Source organism: Danio aesculapii, chromosome 7 (assembly GCF_903798145.1).
Source record: "Danio aesculapii chromosome 7, fDanAes4.1, whole genome shotgun sequence".
NCBI classification, from domain to species: domain Eukaryota; kingdom Metazoa; phylum Chordata; class Actinopteri; order Cypriniformes; family Danionidae; genus Danio; species Danio aesculapii.
Genome location: NC_079441.1, coordinates 51,514,036 through 51,539,836, shown reverse-complemented (window position 1 = coordinate 51,539,836; position 25,801 = coordinate 51,514,036). Strand labels below are relative to the sequence as shown.

General features: G+C 34.2%; 1 protein-coding gene across 1 annotated transcript in view; it reads right to left on the bottom strand.

Moving 5' to 3' along the window:
• The window catches only part of chrna7a (cholinergic receptor, nicotinic, alpha 7a (neuronal)), a 32,677-nt gene extending 7,172 nt beyond the window's left edge, over positions 1 to 25,505 (bottom strand). Inside the window, exons 1-7 of the mRNA XM_056462931.1 lie at positions 25,403 to 25,505; positions 22,018 to 22,157; positions 11,811 to 11,855; positions 9,512 to 9,621; positions 8,776 to 8,855; positions 2,312 to 2,479; positions 1,801 to 1,995 (exon numbers count right to left, since the gene is read on the bottom strand). Of these exons, the coding sequence (XP_056318906.1) occupies positions 1,801 to 1,995; positions 2,312 to 2,479; positions 8,776 to 8,855; positions 9,512 to 9,621; positions 11,811 to 11,855; positions 22,018 to 22,157; positions 25,403 to 25,457 (793 nt within the window). The 5' untranslated portion in view covers positions 25,458 to 25,505. The remainder of the gene's footprint in view (positions 1 to 1,800; positions 1,996 to 2,311; positions 2,480 to 8,775; positions 8,856 to 9,511; positions 9,622 to 11,810; positions 11,856 to 22,017; positions 22,158 to 25,402) is intronic.
• Between the last annotated feature and the right edge of the window lie 296 nt (positions 25,506 to 25,801).

Sequence of the window (25,801 nt, the reverse complement as noted above, 5' to 3'; positions counted from 1 at the left end):
ATGTACTTCTGGTTATTACAGTGCATCCGTAAAGCCAGTTATGCTTAGCTCCCCTAATAAACCCTTTTAAAGGTGAAGTGTATAATTTCTTGCTGTTAAGGAGTGGATTCAATGAAAATTGATTTTCCAGTTCAGAAGCTGTAGGCAAGCACATTAAGGAAAACATGACATTTTAAATGTCACATAATTATAATGTATAGAAACAGAAAATAAAATCATATAAAGACAATACTGTTCCAAATTTACAAAGATCTTCAAAAATGACTAAAATGTCACTTTGTAATAAATACTATGCATCTATGCATATGCTGTACATACACTTGTGTAGTACTTTAGTGTTGCTTTTTGATTATAAGTTCTGATGCATACTTATTGTCTGAAAACACACACACACACACACACACACACACACACACACACACACACACACACACACACACACACACATACACACATATGTGTGACCATGACCATGTCTACATGCCTAAATGCATTGAGTTGCTGCCAAGTGATTGGCTGATTAGAAATTTGCATTAATGAGCAGTTAGACAGGTGTACAATCGTGTGTGTGTATATATATATATATATATATATATATATATATATATATATATATATATATATATATATATATATATATATATATGAAGAGTTCAGATGCAAAAGCCGCTAAACAACACTTCCGCCAAAAATAATAAAAAAGATAATGACATTGAGTGAATGCTTTAGGCACATAGTACATGTTTAACAAATCATTTTGCTTTAAATTGTCTAAATCCCAGCATCAGCACATTCAGAAATAACAGTTTGTTGGCAAAAACCTCTAAATGCCACTTGCCTTTGGCAGCAAAAGCCACTATATCCCGGGAACCAATCAGAAGGCGCGAATCGAATCACATGTTTTCAATGTAACGGCTGATATGCCAGCTTTTATGAGGATAGTGTTTTACTCTGCTTTCGACTTCAATTTTAAAAGATGAAGTTTGATGAACTGGATGTCCGACTGTCAGTAAATGGCAAATGAAAACATCCCTTACCTCAAAAATCTGTGTGCAGTATGAGAAAAAGAAAACACACTGTACAGTCGGAAGTGTAATATTCATTCATAACATTTTTTTGCGCATTGATGCTACTACATTATTTGAATCTACCAAGCTTAGTCTACAATGTTTGCAATGTTTACATTGCTCTACTTACATTAGATCTATATCCCAAATATCAGAAATCACAACAGATTGTTAAGATTTAATTAATGTCAGTTTTAATGTTATTGATTTATGCACTTACTTGACAGATTTCATTCATTTCTTTTCCTTCTGCTTTTTCCCTGGTTTATCAGGGGTTACCACAGCGAGATGTATTACCACTTACTTGAAAGATTTATATATTTTAAATTTTAGGTGGTTTATGTGTTTTTATGTTTGGTAAAATAATTTCTAATAGCATGTTTAGTGATTTTCAACTAATTACACTGTCTTGTCCCAATAGGTGGATTTAGAGGTTTTTGCAAAAAAAGCACAAGTGGATTTAGCTGGTTTTGACGCAAAAGAAAATTTACCTTCTTAAAAACCAAAGAATTGTCAAAAGTGACATTTTTGAAAAAAAAAAGTTATTTTATTTACTAGCTAATAACCTTTTCATTACCTCTAAAATGAAACTTCTGAACCTAATCAGAGGAGCCTGATAGAAAATGCTCATTTTCAAAAAAAGAAGTCTGATGGATTTAGAGGGTTTTGCATCTGAACTCTTCATATATTAGCATCTTAAAATGATTGCAAAGGCCTTCAGTGTGTAGCTCACCAAGTGAGATCTTCTCTCCTGAGTCAGCAGGCAGCAGGAAGACCAGCAGGGCCAGAGTAGAGATGAGAACACAGGGAATAAGTAGATTAAGACCGTAGTACAGTGTTCGTCTCCGCATCACCACCGTGAAAGTCACATCTGGGTATGGCTCCTTGCAGCAGTCGTAGAATCTCTCATTCCTTCGACCTGGAACCTCTGCAATATATATATTTCATTGCAGATTTGAAGCTGCAGTTTTCCCAATTTTAAATAAAATCTACTACAGAAAACTTACAGTTAAAATGACTGTTTCAGTACTTTACATGCACTTTTAAAAAATCTGTTTTTATAAAAAACATTAAGTGTACTTAAAACCATTTTTCAAACTATGATTGAAACAAAATCAATTCAAATTGAAAGTGATACAATCTGACGTTATCTATATTGAAAGTCATGAATGTGCACTCTCTTTAAGTGGTCTTTCATTATATTCTGTTCTAGCATTGGTATTTAATGAAGTCAGTCACCCTACCCACGAGGTCCCACTCTCCATTAGCGATGTATCCTGTGATGTCGGCATCAATCATCTGCAGGTCCAGAGACCATCCTCCATACGTCCAGGAGCCAAATTTCAGATCACACCTCTGAAGATCAAAGGGGAACCAGCGAACGTCGATGTAGCAGGTGCTTTTGAAGATCCCTATGAACAGAAATGTGTTATGACTGCAATGGAGGGTTATACAATAAATCTTCCAGCTGCACATATACAGTTGAAGTCAGAATTATTAGCCTCCCTGTTTATTTATTTCCCAATTTCTGTTTAACGGAAAAAAATATTTTTTCCATACATTCTCTAAACATACCGTATTGGTTTTAATAACTAATTTCTAATAAAGGATTTCTTTTATCAGAATATTTTACTAGATATTTCTCACGATACTAGCATTCAGCTTAAAGTGTCATTTAAATGCTTAGCTAGGGTAATTAGGCAATTAGGTAATTTCACCCTTTTTTTAGGGTGAAAAGGGAAATATTTGAAAAAGAAAAAAAAAGACAAGAGGGCTAATAATTTCAACCCAGGCTCATTATTATATACCCCTATATACATTTCTGGAGAGCACCAAATGCGTCCCAAGAGCTATTTTTTTTTGCAGATTTTGTTTTCACAAATCCGCTGTGTACGTTTTCTAAAAATCTCAAATTCCTCTCGCAAGTGCCATTCACACCTGCTCTTCTTGCATAAATCCACTAGAGGCTGCTATCGACTGACCGACTGATTGATCGACTGGTCCACTTTCCTCCTTCCCTAAACCCAATTGATAGTTTAAAAAAAAAAAAAAACATATTGACTGATTTTTTGGCTTTTGTTTTTGTCTTATCTGCTTTCTGGAACCATTCTTCGCCAAACTTATGAAGTCAATCCAGGGCTATATATACTTAAAAGAAAGTTTTGCAAACAAAAAAAAAATATTGATCAAAAAAAAAAAAAAAGTAAAAAAAAATTGCAGAGTGAAAATTCATTTTTGAGAGAAAAAAAAACATTTGCAATTAAAAAACTAAACAAAACTATATTTACAGTGGAAGTCAGAATTATTAGCCACCCTTTGATTTTTTTTATTTAAACAATAACTTGCCTAATTACCCTATCCTGCCTAGTTAACCTAATTAACCTAGTTAAGCCTTCAAATGTCACTTTAAGCTGTATAGAAGTGTCTTGAAAAACATCTAGTAAAATATTATGTACTGTCATCATGGCAAAGTATTATGTTTAGAAATGTGTTGAAAAAATCTTCTCTCTGTTAACCAGAACGTGGGGAAAGAAATAAACAGAGGGGCTAATAATTCTGACTTCAACTGTATATATTTGCAAAACATTTTTTAATAGCATTGCCTGTACAAAACCCGTCCAGTAGATTGCGATGCTCATTTTGATTTGCTTTTTAGTCAACTGTGAGTTTGCGATACTGTTTGCACTTTGCACTTCACGTTTCTGTGGAGTCAAGGGAACTTGGGTGTTTATGGTTGGCCCGGGCTTTCCTCCATTCATCAGCTGAAGACACAGTATCACTGAGGTGGTCTTACAGCCTAGTAGGTCCGGGCCAGCCGTAAACGGCCAGGTTCCCTTTACTCCGCCCTCTTGTCAATTCAGGGCCACAAGGTGAAGCATGCAGAAACAGGAAGTGCAAAGTGAAAACAGCATCGCAAACTTACGGTTGACTAAAAAGCTCAAAATGAGCATTACAATTGACTGGAAAGGCAATGCTATAAATATTGTTTGCAAATATATATAGTTTTTTTTTATTGCAAATATTTTAATACATTTTTTTGCACTTCTTGATTTTTATTTGCAGTTATTTTTTTGTTTGCAAATTTTATTTTATTTCTCAAAACTATTTTTCCCTTTGCAGTTCTTTATTTCTGTTAGCAAAATAAATTTTTATTTCTAAAAAATGTTTTTGTTGGTTGCTTTTATTTATTTATTTTGCTCAATACTTCAATACTTCAATTTCTTTTTTTTGCAAGTATTTATGGCCCTAGATTGACTCCAGACAGACTAAAACCCCTTCATCTCGGTCAACTCTACTCTGCATCTCAAATCTGCAACGTATGTAGCGAGCCACTGGATAAACTGGTAACAGCAGAAAAGCCGTCCACACAGAGGTAAGCGGTCAACTGGTAAGCGAGAAAAGGAACAGCGTCATACCTCCCCGTAGCATTCGCTTTAAAGACGAAAGGCAGCCAAATGTACCTCTGGCTACGTACAGTAATTCGCAATCTCCTGAAATGTATATGGAGGTATGTTTTCAGAATAAGCCTATGTTTCATAATTTTACACTTTAAGCCATTATAGTTATATGATAGGATTATTTATCATTAGAATTATCATTACTATTATTTTGGCTTTTATTATAAAAACAACCCCTAGTGATGAAAATGAACATCTGCGGAACTATTAAATGAGATGACATAAAATGCCGAAACATAAATTGAAGGGTCCCGTGAAGACATATGTATGTAATTTAGCTGGAACCGACAGATTGTTCAGTACATCATCTTCCGTCCGTGGTTCATTGCTTGCTTTTGCCATAAAACATAACTAGGCTTTTGACAAAGCTTTATGAAGGTTCAAGGGAAGGCAATCTCTTCAATGTCACTGCAAAGAGAATTTAGTGCAAACTCACTGCCAGGACCACATCTACTCGTGAATCAAATGTTTATCTCGGGCTAGAGCCCTGGTTCAGCTTTCACAGCAAGAAGCCGGAGGGTGAACGTAAATACAGCACAAGCAAATCTCCATTCACAACAAATAGTTTATCAATGAGACGAATCTTTAGAATTGAACAGGCTGCATAAAGTGCGCTCTTAAAACTAAAGGTTCCTTATTGGCATCGGTGGTTCCATAAAGAACTGTTTAGATTCATGGAACTTGGGATGGCTGATATCTTCTTTTGTGTCAACAGAAGAAGGAAACTCTAACAGGGTTGAAACAAGTGAAAGGTGAGTAACTGATAACAGAATATTTAGTTTTGGGTGAACGACCCCTTTAATAGTGGTAAAATATGACTTAGAGTATTATAATCAATGTTCGAATTGAGGGGAGGGGGGGGGGGTTGATGGCATCCTCCTTATGGAAAAAAATGACAAAAAGCATTCCCTTTGTAAAACCAGGGGATCCCTTACCATCCCCTTTAGATTAACAACAGTGTGTGCAATGTAACGTATCATGAAAATTCAATCAATTTTCTATTTATGGTAATTTATGACTTATAAACAACAACGATTGACCAATCAGAACTCAGTATTGTAATAAGGCATCACGCACAAGCGCAATACAGTTCACTGTCATTTCGCACGATTTTCAAAATGTCTACTAGCGAACGTGTTGAGTACAAACCAGGCAAGCTAAGACAACCAAGAGAGCAGTTCAGACGCAACTTTTTGAGTTTAAGGTATGATACAAAACAGAAGGTATGATATTTAGTTCTTTAATATTATACATGTATGCTGCACCTGTTGTGTATAACTGCATTTCAGAACAGTTTTGGTGGCTTGAGGCAAGTCTAGCTTAAGCTGTAATATAGTTACTGTAAATCACAGTTAACAGAGCTTGCTAACATTTACTTTAGCGACCCAAGTTTTACCATTAATTTCGAAGTTACAGCAGATTCTAGGTTCCTTGTTTCTAAAATGTTTTTATAATTATTATAATATTATAAATTATAAGTATCCCTAAAATCAGAACACAAATGATGTGATGCATTTTTAGAATCACTGTTGTCCAAATGTTGCTTTGTTTACTCGAAAATGCTTCCAAACAGCTCACCTACTGCACATCTCCATACCATGATTTGTTTATGAATGAATCTTGAGCTTTGATATGAGACAACGATTCAGTCATCCATTCAGAAAGACATTTGTGAATGAATCAGCTGTTTGAACAACTCAATTAAATAAATCATTCACTGACAAAGCTGGAGACTTGCCTCCACCTACTGGGGGTTTTAGTTTCAAATCTCATGACATTTTTATTATTAATTTCATTGCATTCATGCACCTTCTTCGCCTTGTTAAACAGTCATTTTATAAATAAACAGTACATTTATCTAAATGCTTTTTTATTTGCCATCTTTGCTGTGTGAAGAAGAGATTTGTTAATTTTATCTGATTGTAAGATATTCTTCCTGATATTATTTCAGTTTATATATAAAAAAGCTCATGTAGTTCGGCCACATAAGGTAAACTAAGTGTTGTAAATAAAAAGGTGAATTTATATTGAATCAAACAGTTGCTGCTAGTCAAAGACTTCAATTGTCAATTATATAATTGTGCCTTTTAATTCCAGGAATTTCTAAAACATGTTTAAGATTGGCGGTTATTGAAAAAAAGGATTTTCTCAAATTAAACATGTACTGTATTTAGACCTATTTTGTTATCATTGTGTGCGTGTAGCTACAGGACACCACCCAATTCCCTCTCCACCCTCTCCCCCGGACCATTCCCCTTGAAATTATTTTACAATTCGACCACTGATTATAATATTGTTCAAACTAAAAACAAATACTTGCTGGCTGAAATGTTTTTTGAGGAATCTATGAACGGATCTAAGGCATTGCTGAAATAGAATAAAATAAAAAATCTAATAAAAAAGATTTATGCATAAATGTACGTTCATGTGCTCTCTAGTAATAAAAGTGGTTTATGATGCAGCATTGTGACAAAGCTTTATTGTTATTATGCATCACTAATACAGAAATATAATTTTGGGTGGAGTGTATCTCCACACACATATGCGCAGGTTTGGTTTTGTGAATTGTGGGGACATTTCATAGGTTTTCATTGCTTTTGTACTGTACAAACTGTATGTTCTATCACCCTACCTCTAAACCTAACCCTCATAGGAAACTGTGCATGTTTTTACTTGACGTGTATGATTTAAAAGCTTTTTGAGAAATGAGGACATCAGCAATGTCCTCATAATTCACCACCTTCTCGCACTACCTGTGTCATGCCGGTGTAGTTATACAGATTATAGTTATACATACACACATACAGCGGGGAAAATAAGTATTGAAAATGTCATGTTTTTTCCTTGGAATAATATTTGTAAAGGAGCTGTTGACATGGAATTGGACCAGATTTGGGTAAAAACCCAAACAATACAAATATAAAAATAAAACAAAGCTAAACAAATCTGAAAAATGAGTTCTGCGTAATAACAATGCATTGACTCAAGGAGAAAGTACTGAACTACTGAAAGGTATTTTTGGTGATTAAAGACACCACTTATATTGAGAATGAAGTCACATGAATTGCTCAGGTGTAAGTTTTTCACAGACTTAAACAGTGTAAAAATCTTGATGGTTCTGTGGGTCTCGTCTATCAAATCTGATCTTTAATTTGTATTTTCTATTGGATTGTATTGGATTCAGCTCAGGTGATTGGCTGGGCCATTCTACAGCTTGATTTTCTTTCTCTGAAACATTTGAGATTTTTGTTGGCTGTTTTTTGGATCATTTTTTGCTGAAATGTCCACCCTGGACTGATCTTCATCATCCTGCTAATGTAGATGTTGGACTAAAGCAGTGTTAAAGTGGCTTTACATGATTCTTAAGTGGCTGGTATGGACTCACGCCTGAATTATTTGGCTGTGTAATGCTTGATATACTGATCATTATGTAAAAAATTATTAAACTAAGATATTTCTTTCAAGTGCAGGACTTGAAATGGCGTCTGTATGTGGTCTGCTTGAATCAAAAGGACGTCTGCACATTAATGGAGGTGTGGCCTGGTTAACGCTTAAAGAGTTGCCTTTACAACAATATAAAATGACACCAACTCTTAATCAAAACTGACGCTTCCGGTGTAAAATGCAATCTGTATAGCGTTGACGCAATACTTTATTTTAACACTTTGTTGTAACACAGGTAAATTAACACTGGTAAATTTGCTGTGTCATAATCATTTACAATGATGAAGGGCAGAAAGTTGCTGAAGAACTACTGAGAGATTTCAGCTGCTGTCTGAACTTTCCATGCCTTTCTACACCTCCCTTTCTTTGTGTGTTCAATACTTTTTCCCTGTGTTGTTTCATTTTATTACACATAACTTAATCCGTAAACTAATAAGTTTTCTTTGCATATATGGATTTGTTTGGCTGTTACCAACATTCAGTGAAAATTTCAAGTCAATGGCACCATTAGAAATATGTTGTATGAGAAAAATAGTGACATGTTCAATACTTACAGTATTTCCCTCACTTGTATGCTTTTAATAATAATGAAGCCCCCTGCTGTTCCGGGGGCCCTTCACAGTGTATATACACTGCATATAGGGAGAATTGCTCTCTGTAAAGTACCTACTGTGTGGTGTTTCATTGTTTGTCTAATTTCCAGAAAAGTAACACCGTATTTTCAGTATGTTTTGTTTTGTTTAGTTTTTCCCTATATACAAAGTGGTAAAAATGACTTGGCACCTTTAATCTCATAAGAAAAGTACCTGGCGGTAAGTATTGGCAGGCACCAGAAGAGTTCACCAGCACATTAGTATGAAATGTGGCATCAAACCTTTCATCAGCACTGTGGGAAAAGAAAAAGCATGACTCATTTCTACCAAAAAGAACACATGATTTATGAACATCTCAGAGGAACACTTAGATATGCTTCTGATTAATCCAATACAAAGTAAATGCTTTTCATCAGCGCTGAATTATTTTGCATGACTAATAGCCCCACTGTGAGCGCAGGGTTTCAGGGAAATGTCAGCTCCAACTTCTGTATGCCATATTCCACTAAATGTTTCAATTATGTAAATGTGCATTCTTAAATATAATTTTTATTAATAATAAATAATCAAGAAATAATAAAGAAATACAGTCTCTGGAGAAGATCAGGATGTTACAAGCTGTTAGACCAAATATGTGTTTTTTTAATAAATGTTTCCAATTAGTGATTCACTGACCTGATTTATTTGACCTACAGATAGTGGCATACTTTGCATTTACAGAGTCTAATTCTGCATTTCCAGTAGACAGGGACAAATGAGGCTAAAGCTTTGTTTTGCATGGCGTAATGCAAACTCAGTGTCCATTCTCTCTCACCAGCACTTCTTTACAGGCAATTGACTACTCTTCAAGAAATCATTTAAACTTTCGAAAGCTATGTTTCGTTTTCTTTATGTAACCCTTTACCTGAAAAGCTAATGATATGCCAAACCCCCTGTGTAATGAACAAACCTGTTATAAAGTAAGATGTCAGGCTTCCAGATCTGACTGTCAGGAAACCTTACATTGGTTACTCCAGGATATTCCGAGGCGTTCCATTGAAGATAGTAGTCATACCAGTACTTAAATAAAGAGAAAAACAGACAGCCAGCAGAAACATGGATATTTATGCTTAAAATACTGTATATAAACAGTTAAAGACAAAATTATTAGCCTTCCAAACAAATAAGACTTTCTCCAGAAGAAACAGTATTATAGGAAATCATCAATTTAACAAATATACGCACACACAAATTCTCACATGCAAATAGAAAACAGAAACACACTGCAAATAGTGCCAACCACAATGGAAATGTGTCGGGGGAACGTAAAAAGTGATAAACAGTCTGCTTCCTGTTTAGAGTCAGCGGTGTTGTCGGAGATCTGAGAGATTTGTTTTTTATTATTTTGTTTTCTATGGGTACACTGAAAGTGCACAAACAGTACAGTACTGTAAAATAAAGTCCTACCATACTTTTAGTTGGAAATGATTTACACAGTTTTATTAGTATTATTAGCCCTCCTGATAAATTTTTATTCTTTTATATTTATATTTTCCAATTTCTCTTTAACAGAAAAAAAGATTTTTCTTAACATATTTATAAACAGAATAGTTTTAATAACTCATTTTTTTTCCCATGATGACATGTGTATAATATTTTACTAGATATTTTTCAAGATATTAGTATTAAGAATAAAGTGACATTTAAAGGCTTAGGCAAGTTTTGGCAATTAGGCAAGTTATAAAATAATGATGGTTGTTCTGCAGACAATCAAAAAAAATATTACTTAAGGGGGCTAATAATATTGACCTTAAAATGTTACTTAAAAAATTAAAAACTGCTTTTATTCTAGCCGAAATAAAACAAATAAGACTTTCTCCAGAAGAAAAAAAATATTATAGGAAATACTGTGAACATTTGCTTGCTCTGTTACACATAATTTAGGAAATATTAGAAAAATAATACATATTTCACAGGAGGGCTAATCATTTTGACTTCAACTGTATGTGTATGGGAAATTATATAAATAGAAATAAATCTATACAATAACACAAAAAAGCACTGGAAGCTTATTATCAGTTTTTTTCTTTTGTATCATTAATAATGTATTGACAATATACTGATTTAATTAATGGCACTTTGATAAACCTCAGCACTTTGTCTTCAGTAAGTAAGTCTTCATTAATTGATAACTTGCTCCATAAACATTAGCTGCATGTAATGCAATAACACACTGCAAATAAATATGTTTTTCTTTCTTATAGTTTTTGTCTTGTTTGTAGTCCAAATATCTTCACATTCTTAAATGAAGAAGCATACAAATATTGTCTTGTTTTCAGAAATAATACATCTAAATTAAGCAGTTTTTCCTTGAAACAAGAAAAATAATCGACCAATGGGGTAAGCAGAATAATCTTATTTTAAAGCAAAAACTAGATTATTTAGTTTACCCTAACGGCAGATTATTTTGCTTGTTTTAAGAAAAAACTCTTGATTTCTTGAACTGAAATCTGTTAGTGACCAGCGATCTAGCTACTGTAGATTGCTGGAAAACTACACACACCACATTTATGAACTGCAACTCCCAGCATGCACCTCACACACAACTGTTCCTGTTACACATTGATTACACACACAGCCGGAGGATCACAATGAACTGATTACATGGACTTTAAAAACAGCACAGACACATACACAAACATCAGTGCTGATTCTTGTTTTAGTGTTAGTGGACATTACGACACATTCTCCTTGCCTTGCCAAATTTGACCTCTTGCTTTGTTACTTTTGTTTACGTAGTTTGCCGCCTGGACCTGTGACCTGACCACTCTTTTACTTCACCCGTATGTACCCGTTTGCTTCTGTTATTGACCTTTTTATCTGACTATCCTCTGTTGAATAAAAACTGCATTTGGATCTTCAATTTTGTTGTCCAGCGTTCCTTCACTGACAAAATCATATTTTTGACCTATGCTTCTTGATTCAAAAATGTATAGATATTTGGAAAACTCTATAGTGGATATTATAAAAAAGTAAGAAAAGCATTTTTGCAGTGCAGTTTTTCATTTCAGCTGAAACTGAATGTTGTAAGAGGCAATTATTATATATTTTTATGAGTCATGGAAGTACAGACGACACATTACCTTCACAGTCATTAACCTTCAGCTATTAATAACAGAGCCACAGAGAGGTCTTCGCTAAATGAACATGTCCGTTGTACTGGATTACTGATGAGCCCTGTCATACTGTGATCAATGAGTGACTCTTACCAGCTGTAGCCAAATGTTGGTCGTAAGAACTTGATTCTTCTCATCCTGTAGATGGAAAAAGACAAATTTTATAACAGAAATGAGTTAAACTTACAGTTTAATTATAAAATATATTTCAGGACATATTAAATGAGGCGACGCAATGGTGCAGTAGGTAGTGCTGTCGCATCACAGCAAGAAGGTCGCTAGTTCGAGCCTCGGCTGGGTCAGTTGGCGTTTCTGTGTTTGCATGTTCTCCCTGCGTTCACGTGGGTTTCCTTCGGGTGCTCCGGTTCCCCCCACAGTCCAAAGACATGCAGCACAGGTGAATTGGGAAGGTTAAATTGTCTGTAGTGTATGAGTGTGAGTGAGTGTATGGATGCTTCCCAGAGATGGGTTGTGGCTGGAAGGGCATCCGCAGCACAATAACGTGCTGGATAAGTTGGAGGTTCATTCCGCTGTGGCGACCCCGGATTAATAAAGGGACTAAGCCGAAAAGAAAATGAATGAATGAATGAACATATTAAATGAATATGATTAAGAGAGACTGTACACTGTAAAAATTAATTGATTAAAAAGTCCATGAAAGTATGTTTTTGTTTTAATAAGTTAATTAGGTTGCAACTAGTGCTGTCAAACAGTTAACCGCGATTAACTGCATCCAAAATAAATGTATTTACACACACATATATATATATATATATATATATATATATATATATATATATATATATATATATATATATATATATATATATGTATATATATATATGTGTGTGTGTATATATACAGTACATATATATGTATATATATATATATATATATATATATATATATATATATATATATATATTTATATATATATATATATATATATATATATATATATATATATATATATATATATATATATATATATATATGTGTGTGTGTGTGTGTATATATACAGTACATATATATATATATATATATATATATATATATATATATATATATATATATATATATATATATATATAGTTCAAGTCCCTGAACAAGTTGGACCCCCTTTGATTTCTACAGATCGAGAACATTTTCACAGTATGTCTATTAATATTTTTTTCTTCTGGAGAAAGTCTTATTTGTTTTATTTCGGCTAGAATAAAAGCAGTTTTTAATTTTTTAAAAACAATTTTAAGGTCAATATTATTAGCCCCTTTAAGCTATATATATATATTTGGATAGTCTACAGAACAAACCATAGTTATACAAAAACTTGCCTAATTACCCTAACCTGCCTAGTTAACCAAAATAACCGAGTTAAGCCTTTAAATGTCACTTTAAGCTGTATAGAAGTGTCTTGAAAAATATCTAGTCAAATATTATTTACTGTCATCATGGCAAAGATAAAATAAATCAGTTATTAGAAATGAGTTAATAAAACTATTATGTTTAGAAATGTGTTGAAAAAAAATCTTCTCTCCATTAAACAGAAATTGGAGGAAAAAGAAATATGGGGATAATAATTCAGGGGGCTAATAATTCTGACTATAATCAGTTTAATTCATGTAAGTTATTGTTAATTTGATTCAACTTAAAAATTTAAGGCAGAATCATAAACTGTAAAAGAACATATTTTACAGTTTACTTTGTATTTATTCCTTTCTTTGCATGACACAGAAATGTACAGTACAGAACAGCCCTTTTGACATTATAAGAACTTATTTAATGTATTATAGAATTGAAGAATTTTTTTGACAACCCAGCATGCACAGGACATCAACTTGACATCAGAGATTGTACCCCAACATAGTGGGATGTTGCATTTTGAGTGGAAATGAAAATTGGGTTGATGTCAGACCGACGTCAGTGTCCAATGTCGGACAAATATCGGATTTTGCTCACTTTCCAAAGCAACCAAATATCCACATCTAATGATGATACAGCTTAACATTGTGTGGATGTTACCACTATGATGTCTATCAGACGTTGGATTTTGGTTGCCATACCTGACAAATAAACGTCAGTATTTGATGTCAACGTGACGTTGGTTTAAGATGTTGACTCGACATTGGATTTTGGTCACTTTCCAACAAAACCTAAAATCAACCAAATATCAATGTCATTTGACGTCGTTATTGGACATCAAAATATTGTTGTCCTTAGACACTGGCTAGACATTGAATTGAATCGAAACCTAAATCTAACCTAATATTAGCATCTTATGATGCTGTGTGCCTGCTGGGAAGCCACAGTCTTTCATTCTTTGGATTGTCTTTAAAGTCCTTTAAATACAAGTCTACAGGTTTTGCTAACATGCTAGGAAAACCAGGGAAGATTTGTTACAACAATCAAACTCTAGCAATATAAAAAGTCATAATTTAATAAAAGATTATATATAGCCCCTTTAAGACATTAATGTTGAGCCAGCTGATTAACTGTTAGATGTTGGACTAATATTCCGTTAATTTTACTGCAAATTAAAATTAATTATGCTTAAATTCAACTGACTTTTCAGACCTCAGTGCCATATTTCATTTTGACAGGAATGGGGGAAAAACGCTGAAAAGGATAAAAGTGTTTAATTCATTTTTCACTTTTGCTTAAGAACTTGCCACTTTTTCAGAGCACAAAACTTTTACCGACAATACATTTAGTAGACTTTTTTAATGGTGACCCTGTACCACAAAACCAGTCACAAGGGTAAATTGTCTCAATTAATCTGAAAGCTGAATAAACAAGCTTTTTTTTTTTACCTGCACAGCACTTCACAAGCTGGTCTCTGCCAGGGTCATTGCTAGACATAAAGCTCTACTGAGGCATGCCCCCCCCCCCCCCCTCAAAAAAAAAGTATAGAAATATATATATATGTGTGTGTGTGTGTGTGTGTGTGTGTGTGTGTGTATGTGTGTGTGCACAAAAATATTTCTTTTAAATAAACAAAAGTATTATTGTTAATATACAATTATTATTCTAAATAATCCTAAATGTAATCCGAAAATAATCATTTAAGAAATCTTTTGCATGAATATTAATTTCATTTGAATGAAATTCTATATAGACAATTCTACTGAATGATGTTTTATAAAATTGTCAGTTTTTTTTTTTTAGACTTGACACGTGGCAGAGAATTGGCTTTATCAAGTTTTACCTCTCTGACTCGTCATCACTTCCTTCATAAAAAAAAAAAAATCTATCAGGAGGCATGCTTAGTAAAGATCACTATCATATTATTTAAACTTTAGTTTTGTCGACTGCGTGCCGACATCTCCACATAAAAGACTGTTAATGCCAGTTTTGCAACGCATGAGCGGCGCGTTGGCAGCGGGTGTTTTTTTTCGGCATGTGTGTTAATAACCAGCACTCGCACTGGGAGAAGAGCATCGCGTCAGGGTCTAGCAGGAGTCAGGAGGGGTGTGGGAGGTGCACAGGTTTGGTTTTTTCTGTGGACATGCAGAGAGTTTGCTTTTTGATTAAACTACATTGCTTTCACCAGTGTTGTTTCAGTTGCACATAGAGAGTAACATCTTTATTCCGGGATTACCACTCTTAATAAATACACTTGCATATGAAGTGATTCATATCTCAAAGCATTTACTGGGGCACTGGCGATGTTTGCTGGGGCACGTGCCCCAGTAAATTGGGTCTAGCGACACCCCTGGTCTCTGCTATACATTCATTTATGGTTTGTAAGGATTGGTGAATATTTGGTGGAGATATAAATAACTATTTGAATTTATGGAATCTGAATTAAAAAAATCACTCTTAACGTTGTCCAAATTTAATTTTTAGCAATGAATATTACTAATTAAAACTTTAACCTTAATGCAAATACAAAAGAAAATTGCAAAAATGTCTTCACAGTAGAGGTCCAAATTTCTTGCGGTTATTCAAACAGTATTCAAATTTCCGAATAAAGTGCAGTAGGGGTCGATAACTCTGGTGTAATTTGAACGGGAGTGGGCGCTCTAACAATATAGAATCTGGCGGGAACGGGACTAAAATGGGACCGCACATATCTCTACTTCACGGTACACTGTAAAATATATCTGTTCATTACAAGTTTACGTATTTTGTGATTCACGAGTGTTTTCCATTTATTTACTTTTGTGAATTGCAAAATGGGACCTTGACTCTGCTCTGTCACCTTTTGATGTTGAATATTGTGTAGAATAACTCTATAGTTCAACAAAGAGACTTTTATTGCCATTTTAGTAGTTTGAAATAATATAAAGTGTAAAAAACAATATAGAGAGAAATACTGTAAGTCTGTAAAATAACAGAACATGTACTGGCAGTTTATTACCTTATCTGATTACCATGATATAAAACACCAACCCAGACAATGTATCACTGTAAACTATTAAAAATGTTAATAAAAGTCACTTTTCCAGCTTTTCAAGATTAAAAGTTGAAGGTTAAAAGATCAAGGTTCCATAATGTAATTCAAAAGCATAAATAATCAGGGGAAAAAAAAATACAGAACAAAACTAATTTACAAATATTTATTTTTACAGTGTCATCTTTACATGATATTCAATAGATTATGGCTTGAAATAAATGTTAAAAAAGTATCATTTTGGCTCATACAATGTATTTTGGCCATTCCCACAAATATACTCAAGCGACATACAGCTGGTTTTGTGGTCCAGGGTCAAAATTTGGAAAAATCTACAGAAGGGCTTTTATTAGTGTAAACCATTGTAATATATATCCCTCACATCCTTAATTTCATCTACATAAAATTCAATTCAGTGTTTGCCCTACTGATGCATGAAGTGTGGCAAACGATCGTTCCTAGGTTTACAAAATGTTTATACGGCCATCTTCAAAAGTTTGTAATATTTCCTGTGATATCTCCACAACTCTCGCCTCATTTTTCACAGTAACTGTAGGGTCGCTGTGGTCTTTAAAGCAAATATAAATCCTATACATTTTCATTGATATTTAAGTCAGTGGCATTGATGTGAGATTAAATACAAATAAGTCCACCATTTGAATGGTTGTTCCATTCAAAGCTATTTTAAAGTCTATGTTTAGTGACTGGAATTGTAGGAGAAATGTGATTGTGTGCATGGCAAAATGTTTTTCTTGTTTCTAGTCCAAATATCTAGAAATTCTTAAATCAAGAAGCATTTTCTAGAAAAGCAACAAATGTTGTGTTGTTTTAAGAAATAATATGCCAAAATTAAGTGAGTCTTATTTTAAAGCAAGCTAAATAGTTTTGCCAATGGGGTAAGCAAAATTATGTCAAAAGGTGACAATAGAATATTTTGCTTACCCCATTTACAGATTATTTTGTTTGTTTTATGGAAAAGCTCACATAGTTTTGGCATATTATTTCTGAAAACAAGACAGTATTTTTTGCTTGTCTAGAAAATGCTTATCGATTTAAGAATTTTTAGATAATTGGACTAGAAACAAGACAAAAATTCTAACTCTATCTAAATCTAGCTCCAGCTACAAACTGCAGTACATTTGGTTGTTTCAAAGTGAACAGAAAATCATTTGGAAAGTTTTTATGGATTGATTGATTGATTGATTTATTGATTGATTGATTGATTGATTGATTGATTGATTGATTGATTGATTGATTGATTGATTGATTGATTGATTGATTGATTGATAAAAATGTATATTTTCAGTGACATTTAAATCAACGGCAGGACCTGAATCGATATGAAATTTAATACGAATAGTTCAACCATTTGAATGGTTGTTACATACAAAGCTATTTTAAAGTCAGGATTCATAGGACAAATGTGACTATGTGTGCATAAATTTTTTTTTAGATAATTGGGCTAGAAACAAGACCAAACATTTTAACTCTATCTAAATCTAGCTCCAGCTACAAACAGCAGTACTTTTGGTTGATTTCAAAAGGAACAGAAAATAATTTGGAAAGTATTGATTGATTGATTGATTGATTGATTGATTGATTGATTGATTGATTGATTGATTGATTGACAAAAATGTAGGCTAATGCACGGTTTTTGGCACTGTTTGATATACCAGAAATTGTAAACACTGGGATTTTTCCTTCACAACTGCTAATTAACTATGGCAATCCATCTGCATCTTTGAAAGAAATACAGAAACATATGTCATTCAAACAAATGTTTGATTTAACAGTTCCGTTTACAAATTGCTGGAATTATGGTTTCGGGAACTACACTTGATAATAGTAAAACTTGCAACCAATTTGATGTGATGGTTTTGGGAAACGCATACAAGCCTGACATTGCAGTATTGGATCAACCAATCAGATTATTTAATGGCAGGGCTATTCAATTCAACAACCACACAGGGAAGGTTTAGTGAAAAAATTTGGATATTGTAACCAGGGTTGCCAAGTCGGTGGTTTTCCACAGAATAAGGCAACTTTTAACCAATTTTTCAACCACTACTTTTCCAGCACCGGTTGTTGTTGTTTTTTTTTTAATTCCATGGGTTAAAGGTTTGACATATTGCATTTATTATTTTTTATGGTTGCATGGAAATGTTTTACTCTACCAAATTTATATTCTACCCAATGACAAAATCTGTGCTACTATTATGATAAGCTAACTTTTGGAAGGTGCCGTGGATTCCATGGTAATGAATTAACAACACTCTCCAGGGCTGCATCCAAAATTGCCTACTACTGGAGTTGGTACATTTGAATTTGAATTTGCTACTTGACCATTAGAAAAGTATGTTCTATATAGTATGAATGTGAGTAGTATGAATGGAATTTGTACGAACTATCAGCCATTTGTCATTAACATGTGAAGTCAATTGCGTCGCTTCACTCCCATTCATAAATTTTCTCACATAGCATCATGGGGTAACGTTGCGTTCATTGGATGCGCACTTTGCTGGAAGTAGTACGTCATCCAGGTACTTCTCGCCTACTTTTTGAATGCTAAGAGTTCAGACTACTCAGCCCGCATACTATTTTTAATGCACTATACAGTATGCGATTTATAGATATATAGAAGTATGTGATTTCGAACGCAGCTCAGCATTGTTTCTAAATGATAACTCATATTAAATGTAATCTATAGAAGGAAGTCTTTTGATTTACAATTTAATTAGCGATATCTTAATTTAATTTGGATTTTACATGAAATTCCTTTAATTTAAAACTGTAGTTACATATAACTACATAACTATTTCATAAATTTGGGGTTCACTACTGCTGGAGTGGCAGCGTCCATTATGCTTTTAACTGGATGGCACATGACAGTTCAGCCCGATCTCATGAGGAAAGGTAACTATTTTACGTTTTGTCAGTTTAGTGCAGGGCTATTTAATTGGTGGCCCACGGGCCGAACTCTGTCCACGAGGCAATTTATTCCGGCCCTCCAATTAGTGTGACCAAGACATCAAAAATTTATTTAGTTAAATTGAAAAACGGCCGCTATAGTTATGAAGTGAAGTGAGTCAGCTGCAGTTGAAAGCTGCACAGAGTGTGAGTCATCTGACATTAAGCGAGTGGCGCAGGCAGCCGAAAACATTTGGATAGTTTGTAGAAAAGGCCTTTTGTAAATGCACTGATATTGATATTAGAGATGCAACGATTAACTGATTTCACTATTAACTGAGCTGTCATTTGTCACGGTTAATTAATTGTAAATGCTTCTTAACGTCACATTTCTCCTGCACAGAACAAAACTGCTGCAACTAAATAAAGTTATGCCAACTGTAGTTTAATGTTCTGAGCTTATACACCAAGGCTAATACCCATGCTCACTGGATTAACTATAGCAGCAGGCCATTCACATATCACGTCTTTCCATGTGCAAGTTGGTTATTTCTAATGCAAGAAAATATGCGGGCGCAAGCAGATCAACACACTCGCAACTTTCCGGGCGCACGTACTAGAAAACATCTCATGCCGTAGCGGTAAGAGTTGTGCGTGGCATTGTTCAGTTACATTGTTCAGTGCAATGTAAGCAAAAGATATGTTAGACGAATTTATTAAAATGATTGTGTGTGTATGAATGCAGATGATAACAACAGTTAATTTAAATACTAAGCTAATATAAAGACAATTGTGAAAGATAACCATGGTTATTCTTCTGATTATAATCATACAATCAAAATCTATAATCTTTGCATCCATAATTGTTATGCAGTCCAAAACATAACATATGAATGTAGAAGAAGCTTTTGTTGTGCTTTGAAATACAAAATTTGAATATGTTTGTAAAATGTACTGATATTATGTAGTTTCAAAATACAACATATTAACATTTTAATGTAGAAAAATACAACGTGGGTGTCTTAAGGAGCAAAAATACAACATATGGGCTCTTACAGTATATGCTGTTGTGTCACCACTTATATTGCAAGTCATATCTCTCTGGCCCCTCATTTGGGATGCTTTTCATGAACTGGCCTCCATGACAAACTAATTGAATAGCCCTGGTTTGGTGTCTTATTCAGTGTATGATTTTTAAAAGGCGGTGTGGCACCCAACCCCGCTCCTAAACTCAACTGTAATTTGGGGTAAAGTAAATCATAGCATTGGACATTTACATAAGTGATACAAAGCTAGCTGTGCTTTCAGTCTTAAGGTAAGATTTTTATTTTTTTATGATAACTGAATCGATATACGTGTTAATATGAAGTTATTTTCAAAGAAGAGACTATGTAAAACATATAGTGGTGTGAAATATGTATTTTATAATGGAAGGTGACACTCTCCCAATTCAAAACCAGATTAAAGACCTATCTGTTTAGTAAAGCATACACTCAGTGCACCACTTAGCGGGCTTCCACACAGGTTTCTGCACCTTGTTTATATACACTATGGACAGCAGCTACGCTAATTATTCTCTTTATTTTCCATTTCCACCTGGGGATACTCTTCCCGAGGCTCTCAGACTATGCAGAGTCACTGATTCGATCCAAGACCAACGACGAGATGATCCCAAGGTTTCCATATCCTGGACCAGGCCGTATCCTGAGCAGCTACTGTGGTGGTCATGGAGGAGTGGAGTACATGAGACTGATTTCTGTGATGCTCCCGGGACAGACGAGTCTTCGCTGAGGCCAGCTTCCAGCCTCTGCCGCTGAGACTGCAGCTCTGCACTAGACATTTGGCCAGCGGAGAAATTAAAATGGTCGTGCCAAACTGAGTGTGGTTTCTCTCAAGGTTTTTTTCTTCACTTTCGCCAATTAGTGAAGTTTTTTTCCTTCTCCGCTGTCGCCACTGGCTTGCATGGCTCGGGATTTGTAGAGCTGCGCATCATTGGAATTGTTCTTCAGTGTTTGGACTCTATGTAGTGAATATTAAACCACACTGAACTGAGCTAAACTGAACTGAACTTAAACACTGAAAACTGAACTACACTGTTCCTATTTACTGTGACCTTTTATGTGAAGCTGCTTTGACACAATCTACACTGTAAAAGTGCTATACAAATAAAGGTGATTTGAATTGAATTGAATTGAATTGAAAAGGTGGCATATTTTGAGTTTTGATATTATTGGGCTGGTTTTGATTGGCCATTGGGCTTGTTTTGGGCTAGTTTTGATTGGTCTTTGGCAATGTTAGGGGTAACGCATTACAAGTAACGTGAGTTACGTAATAATATTACTTTTCTAAGCAACGAGTAAAGTAACACATTACTTTAACAAATAAGTAATAAGTAATAATATTTAAGTAATAATATTTAAGTTATGCAAGTTAATTTTTAGATTAATTAATTTGCTTTAAAAATAAATTGCTGAATTAAAATTTGTGTAATCATGTTGAATCACACTCAATGAGAGAATGAGCTCCCCGCAGGAACAGACAGAAACCAAGATGGTAGAGCCTTACATTTCTGTGATGGAAGTATTCTCATTATTTTGAACACATGTAAGAAAAGGGGATTGTCTCAATGGACAGTTATTTTACTGAACTAGTAAGACAAAAACACAAAAGTAGCAAACACACTGCTTTAAACTTTCCCTAATCTGTTTATATGGTAGCATCAGGAAGTTGTCAGAAGGTAAGACTCTTCACGTTTTTTTTTTAATTAGGTATGGAAAAGTAACTCAAAAGTAACGTAATGCATTACTTTCTATAATAAGTAACACAACAATATTGTAATGCATTACTTTCAAAGGTAACTTTCCCCAACACTGGTTATTGGTCTAGTTTGCGAAAACCTGCCAACCCTGATTGTAACCCGCAGCTAGTTAAACTAATTTATTTGGACTTTCATAAAACATGCTTTGAGTGATTATATTTAAATGAGTGAATCTGTAAACCTACCACATCCATAATCTGCATGAGACTCATGCTGAAATACACCGTGAGTGAGTGGGTGTCATTGAACACAGGTCTCTCCAGCGGGTTATAATCTTTCATCAGGTCTCTATAGAGTCTCCTCTGGTGCTCCCCCTGAAGTGACACTGTCGGAGAATGAACAATGTGACACGGTTGCAGAGTTTCAACCTTGACTCGATCCATACCGCTAAGCGCTTACAGAAGAGGAATACAGCACAGAGTGAATGAGATATTCAGGGGAATGCTGGCAAATCAACAGAGGCAGCTGCTCCAGCTCATTTGGATGTGCGTCTATTGATCTGAAACTCTCATCAAAGCTTTTCTGCTGGGTTTCAGTGATTAAATCTCCACCAGGAAGTCTGACTGATTGGACTCAACTACTTTCCTTAAGGGGATAGTTCACCCGAAGACTTTTAAGAATGTTTTTCTTCTGTTGAGAAGATTGTTGGAAACCAGCAGCCACTGACATTCAAATTAGGAACAAACATATAATATGAAAGTCCCTAGCTATGTTTCCATCCAAAGATGCAAATATGGTTTAATGCGAAAATTGGTGTTTGATGACGGACTTTGACTATGAGACTTTAGAATGACCAAAACAACATTTCAGATGTGCAATGTGGTCGGTCCACTGGTTTGCCCATTAATGTCGTCCCATCATGTTGTCCCATCATGCCTAACCACATGAACTGTTAATCTGTTTTTTGATGGACATGCAGGAATGTATTCAGTAAATGGGTTATAGCATACACTATCAAAAATGTTTGGTTCTACACTATTCTTTCATGTTGTCCCAACACAAGTTCGATTAAGTTAACTTAGTCCTTTTTACAAACTTAAGTGTATTGAACATAAAACAATTAAGTTATCCTAAAAAAATTCAAGAATTGTAATGTGTCAGCACGTTTTAAATTGAACAAGCAGCAAGATTTATTTTTGTGAATAAGATTTGAGTGTTTTGAGTTTATGAGCAGTTTTTCTTTAAACGTTTATCCTACTTGTGCGCATACGATTCTTATACACATTTTCAAGATTTATGCACATCCAACATTAAAACAAATAGCAGCCATTAGCTGCTGGATGTTTGCACTGAAAAAATTATTCAAAGATGATTCCTTGGATTTACAATTTTTTTTTTAAGTAAAGTGGTTGTAAACTATTTATTTGGGCTGAATTTAAACATTTCCCAATGATGGGTTGCAGCTGGAAGGGCATCCGCTACGTAAAACATATGATGGATAAGTTGGTTGTTCATTCATCTGTGGCGACCTCAGATTAATAAAGGCACTAAGCCAAAAAGAAAACAAAACAAATTAAATTGAACATTACTAAATATAATTGGTTTGTTTAAACTCAATTCAGTTTGCAACTATTTTGCAGACATCATTTTTTTCAGTGCACCCAATGCCTGCTGCTTTCCAACATTATTCAATATAACTTCACTTAAAAAATCATTGTTGCTGCTTGTTCAAACTACTTGTTTAAAATGAGCTGAAACAAGAAAAATTCTCAAATTTATTTGTTTTATGTTCAAACTTGTTTTGAGTGTGATTATGAAGGAGAAAGGTTGACAATAAAAGTAATCTTATGTGTTAAGTAAGGCAAAACACTTGTTAGAGTTTATTCCTCACTAAGTTAAAAAATTTAGAAGAGTTTCATATAAGGCTTCAAAAGAGTTTCAGTTAAATGTGAGAATGATTAGACGTACCATTAAAAATGGCATTTGCTATTTGTTCAAACTATTTAAAATGAGCTGAAACAAGACTATTCTTCCGTTTTTTGAGGGGGGAAACTTAATTGTTTTATGGTGAATTCATATAAATTTGTAAAAACTAGTAAGTTACCTTAATTCTTTTTAGTTGTCTCAACACAAATCCATTGTCTTGAACCCAGAATTTTTTAGAGTGTAATTGCTTCAAAATGCATTTTGCTCACGGGTTATATTTGCCTAAAATATGTTGAAATAACACAAATAAAATAAGTTGAACACAATTCAAATAGGCAGAAATGACTTAATTCAAATAGGCTGAAGAGTTTTCCTTAATTTATTTGAACACTGTAAACCAACAGTCAACTTTATCAAATGAAATGAGTGTAGTTAAATTGACTGAAAGTTAAATCTACTAATTTGAAAAGAATTTTGAACTCAGTGTTAAAGATAATTTGTTAATTAAATACCTCATTACTTCAACTTAAATGGAATAAGTTCACAGTACTCATCTAGATGATTTTTTTAAACTAAAATGGTTTGTAGCAATTGGTTTCCTCAAATGGTTTGAGTTGCCTTAACATATTGGGTTTTACAGTACTCAGTTGGTTTGAGTTCTCTTCATTTATTGGGTTTTACTGTGCTCAGATTGCTTTGTTTACTCAAATGGATTAAGTTCACATTAGGATTAGTTTTTGAACTTAAATGGTTTGTTGCAATTGGTTTCCTCAAAAGGTTTGAGTTACTTTAACTTTTTGGGGTTTACAGTGCAGAACAAAAAAAATTAAGCAAGTTTGGAACAAGTGAAGGATGCGTAAATTATGACAATATTTGGGGGGGGGGGTGAACTATCCCTTTAATTATGCATCTAACTTATCTGGACAGCAAACAGCACAGATATTTTGTTTTGTTTTCAAAGAAATAAAAGGCAATTCACAATGACTCTAGCTTTTCCCCTCAAAGTTCAATCACTGCCTTTTCTCTTCTAGCAGGACAGGGGATGTTCTTGTAATCGAATTCCCTCTGGATCAAATCTATTCATAATCGAATTCCACAAAGACGCCCTCTAGATTACATCGGGCATTTTCTTCATTCAAAAAGGCACCTGTTATTCATGAGAGATGAATTCAGAAACGAGAACCAGACTCTCTTGACAGTATCGGAGACACTACTGTATAATGCACACAAAGCATCCAGTGTACAAATTCAGTTTAGGGGGCACTAATGAGATTGCAGCCAGAGACTTTCTGGAAAACTAATTATTGGAGGGGTAACAAAGCAAAACCATAATTATAAAAGCCACAGCTATTAGAAAAATAAATTAAGATAAACTGACTCTTGAGCAAAGCAGATTTAACCCACAAAGTATACGTTAAAATTGCTAATGTAAACTGCCAACTTAAAGCCATGACCCAGCACAAAAAATAAATCACACTCATTATCTCCAACTTCTATTCTGGCTTGCATCCTCATATAAACAAGCCTCAAAACATCAATTTCATTTACCTCACAGCAGAACTTGAAATAGATCTGAGCGGATATGCAAGACTTTAATCAGAAAACAATGATATCATGCAAGAACATTTAATAAAAAAATAAAAAGACAATAATTCAGCAAGGCTCTGAAGTATTTCATAATCAAATGTCTAAATGGTTCCTTACCACTCCATAGGCAGCATGTGGTGGTGAAATAAAGAGTATATTCCCAAATCCCCATGTTCTTATTAAAATTATATTGCAGAAATGAATAGAAAAGCTAATGAGGTGATATAGGTATCGGTGTTATGAAGATACTCTTTCAGCATCCCATGGGCAGAAGTGAATACAGTCTCATGCTGCAGCATCAACAAAAGGCACTAAGCCCTGCCCCCTCCGTCTCCCTCTCCCTCTCTCTCTCTCTCTCTCTCTCTCTCTCTCTCAACCCTGAGTTTATGGTTTATCTTTTTACCATTGATATATTGCTTTTAAATTAATTTTACTCTAACACAAGATCTGAAAGGAATGCTAATGGGTTTTCCAATGTGATGTAGACCATTGGTAAAGGATTTCAATAGCAATCAG